At 33.0% G+C, this 8,765-nt stretch overlaps 1 protein-coding gene across 2 annotated transcripts; it reads right to left on the bottom strand.

The window, feature by feature from the left end:
• Positions 1-263: 263 nt before the first annotated feature.
• On the bottom strand, positions 264-6,371 carry LOC131010652 (auxin-responsive protein IAA8-like). 2 transcript variants are annotated; one of them, XM_057938283.1, is made up of 7 exons: positions 6,155-6,371; positions 4,838-5,261; positions 4,538-4,761; positions 4,140-4,366; positions 3,908-4,049; positions 1,655-1,716; positions 264-669 (listed from the first exon to the last, which is right to left on the bottom strand). In XM_057938283.1, exons 2-7 carry the CDS (start codon positions 5,219-5,221, stop codon positions 632-634), a joined length of 1,077 nt encoding a protein of 358 aa, XP_057794266.1. In that variant the 5' UTR covers positions 5,222-5,261; positions 6,155-6,371; the 3' UTR covers positions 264-631. The 2 variants fall into 2 exon arrangements, with proteins under 2 accessions (XP_057794266.1, XP_057794268.1); XM_057938285.1 differs by having other exon boundaries at positions 4,838-5,264; positions 6,155-6,367.
• Positions 6,372-8,765: the final 2,394 nt, after the last annotated feature.

Here is an 8,765-nt window from a genome sequence, read left to right as displayed (position 1 = left end):
TAACCAAGGTTGTACCGAAATCCAGTAAATTTAGATACAGTAAACTGGTAAAATCATTTGTCTGGCATGCATATTTAAATACTCCACATAAGTGTAGTGGTAGTACGGACAAGAAAAAGTAATTTATCCTTTCATACTATCCTAAACAGCAATACAAAACTATAATACAAAATAAAAATTATGAATTGCATATGAGTCATCAACACGAGACGATCCAAACAACTCCCAAAGGAGACCGAAAGAATTGGGTTAACACTTAACACTAACAGCAGCAAACGCAGTCTTTGAAATTGCACACATAATTAAGTTCAATAAGAACGAACTTTACAAACTAATAGTATTTGATAAGTAAATACATAAGGCAACACCTACATTCTACACCACACAATAAGTAGAGCGTCAAACAGTCGCCCGACAATAAGGAGGAGCTCCATATCACATTACAAACTTCACATAAAATTTTGTAGTAACGCAATATAACAATGAGATAAAGCATCTGCCAACAATCCGCTGTCCAGAAACCAACAATATAAATATATGACTCACCGCACTTTGACAAGAACCCTACAGCGAGTTACAAACTTGCCGAATATGCACTGTTGGACTGGAAAGGATCATTGCACAACGAGCATCATTTCTTGCTTTGACTTTTTTGGACAGCTCTTGGAGCTGCAAGTTCATCAATTTCAAAACTAGGTCGTCATGATTTTACTAGGAAATGCAAGAGTTACAATAAAAAAAGTCTCTACTTAATGCAATTCTTCCACAGATCAGGTTCTCTAGATTCACATGGGAAATTACTATAATAGCTCAGAAAACAAAGGTGTTTTGGAATCACTCACATGAAAAGACCTCATGATTCTCAAGGGTAAATATAGTTTGGGCAAAGAATATTGAATCAAATAAGTTTGAAGTCCCAAGAAACAACCCCGTGTCCTAATCCTAAACCTCATTTCCAAAGCATATATCTCTTAGATAATCACACTATTTATGTTCGTTATAAGCAAATGTGTCCTATAAAAATGAAAACAAAACAATTTTCTACTCAACAGATCAAACTATACAACATACTAAGAAGACATTCCTCAAGTGAATTTCAGAACAGTTTCTGAAACCAATTTAGACGTATACCAGATATTTTAAACAAAATATTAATTTCATGGGTTGAGAGCTAATTACAGCATGAAAAGCAAATGATAAAATTCTATTGTACTCAAATCATGTTAACAGCAAAAAAGAAATGGTAACCTAGGTTATTAACTTATTATATAATCACATATGTATTTCTATGAAAAGTACCACCTTATTTATCATTGCTCAACTTTCCATGACACTCAGCTATAATGAACTCTATGCAAATGCCCATATAAGGTTTAATGGTTTAAAATATTAACCAATATACTACTACAGCTCGAGAAAGTAATGAAAAATAACTCGTCTAAGACAGTTACGGATATTTAGAATTTGATCACAGGAGACCCTCCACCAACTGATTTTCATAGTTATACATGTGAGCCACTAATTGGCAGGACTATTTAGAAATACAACATGATTTTCTGATTGATTATTAATCGATCTTGTAAACCTCTATGAATATGAGAAAAGTTGAACAGAGCAAGATTCTATCAAAACATTGAACAAAAAATGAACTCACCTAGCCCAATTGCATCTGAACTCTTCATGATTCTCAGCCTCTTACATGTGTCAATAAACATCCTGTAAGCAAAGCGAGTGATGCCACATTACACAAATTACTAAAAGATCTTATTTTTCAAAACAATTTCATGTCATCAACATGGAAAGCATTATACTTGATATAAAAAGTAACCAGAACAGTATCCTAGGCCACGACAATCTAACAACCAGAATCATATATTAGGCTTCGTCAATCGAAGATCAGAACAGTATCCATCGCATGACTCATGCACTACCTTGCAGTAACACATAACACAAAGTTAAAGCCAGCTGTACCTCGAACTCGAAGTTAGTTTAAGGGTCTCAGTACAAATTGAGGCTGCAGCTAATATCAAGAAGCACTTCTATAATTCGTTGGTGCATTAAATATGGAGTATTACAGCTCATAAGCCTTATGTTCATGCAAGGTAAAATAGTTATCCAGGCTCGGGATAGGGATTTTAGTATTTGGAAGCGATATTGGTTTATCAAACATAGATATTTACTTTTTTCTGTATTTCTTTTTCCCTTGATTCTTTTGTTGACCAGTTACTAAAAGATTTACCCAACATAAAAATGTTAGTATAAGAATTCTTTATTCTTTTTACACATAAACATATTGTCTAATGTACAAGTCTAAGCATTAGGAATTTAGGACAGAAAAATATTTTCAAATGACTAACAACAACAAATGCTAATTTAGTGCAAACAACCGAAAAGATCGGTAGAATAATTTCAAACGATAGCTAATCATGAAAAATCAGAATAATAACTATAAATATTTATGCGATAAAGACTTGCTACATTGAACAAACCATTCCTAATAGAGGTTTAGATGCTACTAAAATTCCATTCATCAGTCAGTATAATTTGAAAATCTAAAGAAAATAAAATTATAGGAATCTTTATATTTTCTTATTCCAGTAGGTGAAAATGCATGGCTTGAAGAAGATTAAATTTCATTCATGTCATGAAATAGAAATTTGACCTTAATAAAAGAGAATGTAATATAGAGAAGAAAATTATTAAATTTACAAAATAAGCATAAAAATTAAAAACACAAAATGTTTTGGGAGTTTTATAAATATATTATTTTTAAAAATGTTTTACAGGGATATACTTTCAAATATACTACCTAAGGAAACTTTGTAAAAACTTAAGGGGCAGCAATATTAGTCAGTACATCAAAGAAATGGGGAACACAAAGACAATTTGATCCCTATAACTACACGTTACGTAACTTTCTGGCTAAAAGGTATGACAAAAGTGGCTATTCAGCTCCCTAAGCTTTGTTAAATTCACCACAGCACAGGTTTCTTGCCCCTGATGGAAAAAACTATCAACCATGTTCAGCTAATCGTACTTAGCTAAACCTACAGGACGGTGATTGTGGGAAAATTCAGTAATGGAACTCTTGCAGTGCTCCTTTAAGAAAAGAAAATGCATTTCAGACCTGCTTTCTGCAGTATTGTCTATAGCAACTGTAATAACTAAAGGGGTAATGGTAGTTTATGACCTCAACTTTTATTTATTCTTTAAATGACCTCGACTTTGCAATTTTTATCAACTATGGCCAGCATCTCAGATTCCGGCATCAGAGTTCGGAAAGCATGCCATAATTGAAATTTGCAAAGTTCAGATCTTTCAAAAAATAAATGAAAGTTGAGGACCTAAATCAAAAGGTCTTCAAAGTTGTCTCCATAAACTATTATTAACTTATGATCTTTCAGTTCTTCGTATATATATATTTCTGAATCGAGTTTGATTCCCAAACTACCACAAGAATGTAATCATTAATCGAAATAAAACACAAAAATCTTGCATCAACAAACAAATCAAGGAAACAAATAACTGTACTGCGTATTTGTAAAATGAGTAAAATTAATTATGGCTCCAACTTTGACGAATTTTTAGTTTATAACCTTAACTTTCACTTATTATTTGAAAGACCTGAACTTCGCAAATTTTTTCCCCCAGCCTAAAACTTCACCATTTATGACATGTAAAAATACGTAATAAGTAGAAGCAGTAAATCCCTCGTAGGGCAAACTTCACAAATTCATTCTAAATTACTTCCCAACTATACATCTTAGGCAATTAATTTAAAGGTGCATTAAGTCTTGAAATAATGTGCAGAACTACGAAATTAAAATCATCAATATATAAGTATTAATCAAATTGGCAGATCAAATCCAATTGAGCGACTAGAAAACAAAAGGTCATTGGATCTTACTCCCAAGGAACATCACCAACAAGCATCCAGTCGCCATCTTTATCCTCATAAGTTAGAACATATTCAGATCCATTTAGCAAGTCCTTCAATTTGCTCTCACTCATCATCTCCCCCCCGGGAGCTCCATGGGAACCATACTGGCCTGCATCAGACAATGGCACTGACTTTTGCTCTAGAAAGAACCCAAATCTTAAACTAATAAAGTATCAACCCTCACAGAAACATAACTCACCTATCGTAAAGCAGCTGAACATCTTCTCAAGAGCAGATGAGAGCCCCTGGTAGGCAGAGTAATTTCTGAGGTCAACCTTCCTTAGGTATGGGGCACCATCCATGCTCACTTTCACAAAGGATGCACCATTTGATGCCTTACCATCTACCTCTTCAGTGTTCTTTGAGGAGGACGTCAGAGTATTTTTTCTGATCTGTCTGACAGGCGGCCAACCAACAACTTGTGCCCTGGCATGGGACGAGTATTCGATCAAGAAAATGAAATCACAAATTTCATCATCTCAAAGCCAAAGCATTCTGTACTTTTCCTACTATCTATTAGGCAGCCAGTGAAAAGCTGTACCTTGCCATTGAAGACCATCAGAGACAAACCCGTAATTGCTAATAAATAAGACTTACTTGGTAGCAGGGGCACTAGTATAGTTATTTGTAGCAACAACATGGCCTGGACGACTCTCATTAGGAGCATGAGGCATCTCCAGTGCAGCACCTTGGTAAACCGCTTCTTTCACCTTAGTTGGTTGGGCTGCTGCAGACACTTCTTTTGAAGCTTTGACATTTGGGTTCGAGGAAGGCCTAGGAGAGAGCACAGTATTAACTTCCAATGCGTTGACATGTTTCCCCTACATGACAGTTTCAGGATTTACAATACAAATCAGAGAAAAGAAAAGAATGGGTAAGTAACACTTCCCTAGTTACCTCTGAGGTTCCATTCATAGCATCAGAAAACCCTCTTTTGTTGCCTGTAACCAGTGCCTTTAAGGGATGAAGAGGAAACAGCAGCTTCTCATCGTTTGTTGCAGAACTCACAGGACAACGCTCTGAACCCCTCTCCAGAGACAGGGATCCTGGGGGCCCAAGCCTTAGTTCTGTGGCCTTTATGTTCAGACCACTGGGACTGTATTCTGAGGTGCTGGATATTGTCGAGCTATCAACAGATGAACAGTCAGATAGCCCCATGTAGTTCCGCTCCTTGAGTTCTGATCCATTTTGGCAGACACTTTCCAAGGAGGTTGAAGAAGCCAGCAAGGTAATGTTGCTTTGATACTCGTCCCCACCAACACCGAGCAGAGGTGCAGACATCAAGTTTTTAGGTTATAGTCCAGTTCTTAACTTAGTAAAACTACTAAATAAAATGAAAATTATATCAGATTTATTCCCTTCTCAATGAAAACAGTACTGCTTTAAAGAAAATTAGAAAAAATTATCAAACATAATTGTTTAGGCATCACTCAACTCCCACAACCAAACTAAATGCAACCAGTTATTAAGATTCGGAATTTCATCCATTCAAACTCAAATGGACACTGCAACTAGACAACAAAAAATCTCAATATCCTACCCTGGCATAGCCTAAGCACGGATTTATTTAAAATGATAGTCTTTTCATAGTCTCATCGCATCCTATACGAGGATGTGTTCAATCTATGAAACCATTGCCAGATTGTTCCACAGTCATGCCGACACCCTCATGCATAGCATAACATACAGCATAGCATAATTTAAACAGAAAACGAACACTTACCCTAAAAAAAAAAAAAGGAGTTCGCTGAGGCTGTCGTGTCAACGGGTTATTAATTATTTTTATCGACTAGTTTGGAAATTAAATATATTCCTTATATCTAAGAGCTTATTCCCTAATGAAATCCCCCTTTTTGAGAAGAAGAAAGATGTCACCAAAGATATTGACTAAATGGAACAAAAACCTGTAAAGTGAAAACTTCAGATCAAATGCACAAATTAAAATAAGTGAAAATGTTCGCAACAACATTCCATGGAAATGATTTAGCTGGTGCTGGACAAAAATAAATATAAATATACTAATAACAACAGGAACACGGAATTGGAGAAAGTGGCATACTATCAACAGGTTAAACACAAAACACAGAAAATTTATCTGAAGAGATAGTGGAGAGAAACATAGCTAGCAGAAGATAAAACCCCGAATATCAAGCAGCTCAACTACGCTGTCGCTTCGAAATGAAGCCGGAAACAGCTAGTGAGGAAGAAATTTACCAGTGAATTAGCGGAAGTTGAGGATTACAGGAGAAATTCGGACAGCGGAGAGAAAAACTAAGGACCTTCCATGAGAGAGAGAGAGAGAGAAGTAGATTTTGGTGTGGGAGATAGAATTGGAGTGTGGCCTAATAATTTAACAAGTACTCCGTAAAAATGAGAAGAGAGACAAAGAGAGAGAGAGAGAAAGTACTCCCTTCCTAGCTCCATCTATTTCAATACAACACCTTATCTTTTCTATTTTAATCAATTTCTATTTAAAATATAAATTCAATACATGATAGGGTTAATTATATATAAATTACTTAATTTTTAACAAATTTTCATTTTACACACCATCTTCAAAAAATTTACTGTATTAAAATTATTTAACTATTTTTTTTTATCATTTTATAGACTTCCTTATTTTCCAACTAAATTTTGAACCTGAAACGACGTTGTTTTTATCTAATTATCGATTGCAACGTCAGTTCTATTTTCTCACACGATCATATTTATGTCATGTCACCACGACTAAAAATAGGAGAGTGCAAAATTAGAAAGAAAAAAAAAACTAATAATTGAGTAACTTTAATAAAAATAAATTAAAATTCATGTGCAAAATGAAAATTTATTGAAAATTTAATAATTTATATGCAATTAATTCTACATACTATATATACTTTAACATAATCCATTACTTATACTATATATTATCTTGCAACTTATAAAAAATGTTCAACCTCAATCACGATCAGTTTACTAAATATGATCGATGAGACCTAGTCCAAGTGGCAAAAATAAAACACTAAAATTCCTCTATTCCATAATTATTATGTAATTAGTTTATTAATATAAATTATAATTTTATAACAAAATATGTATTTTGTATCTAAAAAAATCACTAATTATAGCCTAACTACCACCCACCAATCTCACAAAATCATACTATTTTATTAATTGAAATTAATCTTTCTATCCCCTACTCTTTTTTTTTCTTTTTTTTGCAAAAATACCTTTAAAAATAGTTATATATTTTTTTCTATTTTATTATAAATTACTCATTCTTAGTACGTGAACTTGAATCTGGAGACATATTAAAATGGGACTAAAGGAGAAACGAAAAGATGAAATTATATTTTCTTGACTTTGGACAATTTATATAAATACTTCAATATTATTTTCGATTTTTAGTGAAGATCTAACCTAATGGAATGCAACATACTAAACAGAGAATATAAATTACTTGTGTATCTTGTTTGGAATTAAAAAATAATAAATAGTAGGAGTATATACTAATAGACAATAGATATAATGTATAGAATTTCAAAACAGAAACTCTAGTGTGTATTGAAACATTGTTTTTATTTAGACGATTTTAAGTAATAGTATTATGATTTTTACCAATAAAAATTAAATGAAGTAATAATGGGATACAATCCAATAACAAAATTTTATTTTAATTCAAGTGCGCTCATGCAATAGCATTAGTACCATTACGAATCACATGACAGGTACACAAATGAGAGTGACTATAGGGCAACACTGACTCGTTTTGACACATTTTGTGGTGGGCCGAACTAAGTAAAGTCCATGCTAGATCACCCCTAATGAGGATCTCCCGCTCAGATGTCGCCACGTGGCGTGGCTTTAAAGTGAAAAAAACCCATGAACCACCCTTCCAACCCGGTTTAGATGTAAATTAGCTCAGCCTACACCAAATTCCTATTAAATACTCTAGATTTGTTATAAAGTATAAAGTATGAACTTTAAACTTAAATTAAATAATTTAAAGTATATACTTTATTTTATATATATTTTGTAGTATATATTTTACACTATAATTTTTTTTATACTTTATTGTCAGAATTTTTTATATATTTAATATATTATATTTATTTTATAAAATTTATAGTGTGTACAGTACAAATATATATTTTATCTTCTATATTTAAAACTTGATAGTATATAGTGTATATTGGAAACTTTAAATTTTGGTTCGTACTTTATTTTATATTTAATAATTAATAATTTATATTGTATATAAATTTTGTATTTATAGTGTATATTAATAGTTGATACACGAATATTGAGTAAATATATTACATATGATAATACTTTATAGTTTAGCTTAAATACTTTAAACCTCTGACTTAATACTATATATTGTACTACAAAAAAACACTTCTTTTCATTATTATTATTGTTCAATTTTATTAGCTATTTTACTTAATCATTCTCATTTAATTAGTCTCACACGCATTTTATCAAACAGATGGTATGCACATAATTGCAAGTACATTTTCACAACACCAGATTTCGCATAACAACCATTTCATCACAAGATTCAAAACTGTTGGGCCTACGATAGAGCCCTTGTGTCCGACTCGTGGAAGGCTGAATGGGGTGATTCTAAACTGTTGGGCCTACCAAAGCAGAGCTCTGACCACTGCTCGATTTTTCTCCATCACAAGATTCAAAACTGGGGCCCGAAGCCATTTAAATTCTTCAATGCTTGGCTTAAGAATCCGGATCTCTTCAACCTTGTCAAAGAGAAATGGAAAAGTTACAATGTTCAGGGCTGGGAAGGATACAAATTGAAGGAGAAACTTAAACTCCTGAAATCTGATAT

The sequence above is a fragment of the Salvia miltiorrhiza genome, chromosome 2 (genome assembly GCF_028751815.1).
Source record: "Salvia miltiorrhiza cultivar Shanhuang (shh) chromosome 2, IMPLAD_Smil_shh, whole genome shotgun sequence".
Classification (NCBI taxonomy): domain Eukaryota; kingdom Viridiplantae; phylum Streptophyta; class Magnoliopsida; order Lamiales; family Lamiaceae; genus Salvia; species Salvia miltiorrhiza.
This window is presented reverse-complemented; position numbering and strand designations above follow the sequence as displayed.

Coding starts and splice junctions, on each gene's coding strand:
- LOC131010652 (XM_057938283.1), bottom strand. CDS start 5,221: ATGTCTGCACCTCTGCTCGGTGTTGGTGGGGACGAGTATCAAAGCAAC. Junction 4,367..4,537: donor ACTAGTGCCCCTGCTACCAA/GTAAGTCTTATT, acceptor GTCCCATGCCAG/GGCACAAGTTGTTGGTTGGC. Junction 1,717..3,907: donor GTTGGTGATGTTCCTTGGGA/GTAAGATCCAAT, acceptor CTTTGCTTACAG/GATGTTTATTGACACATGTA.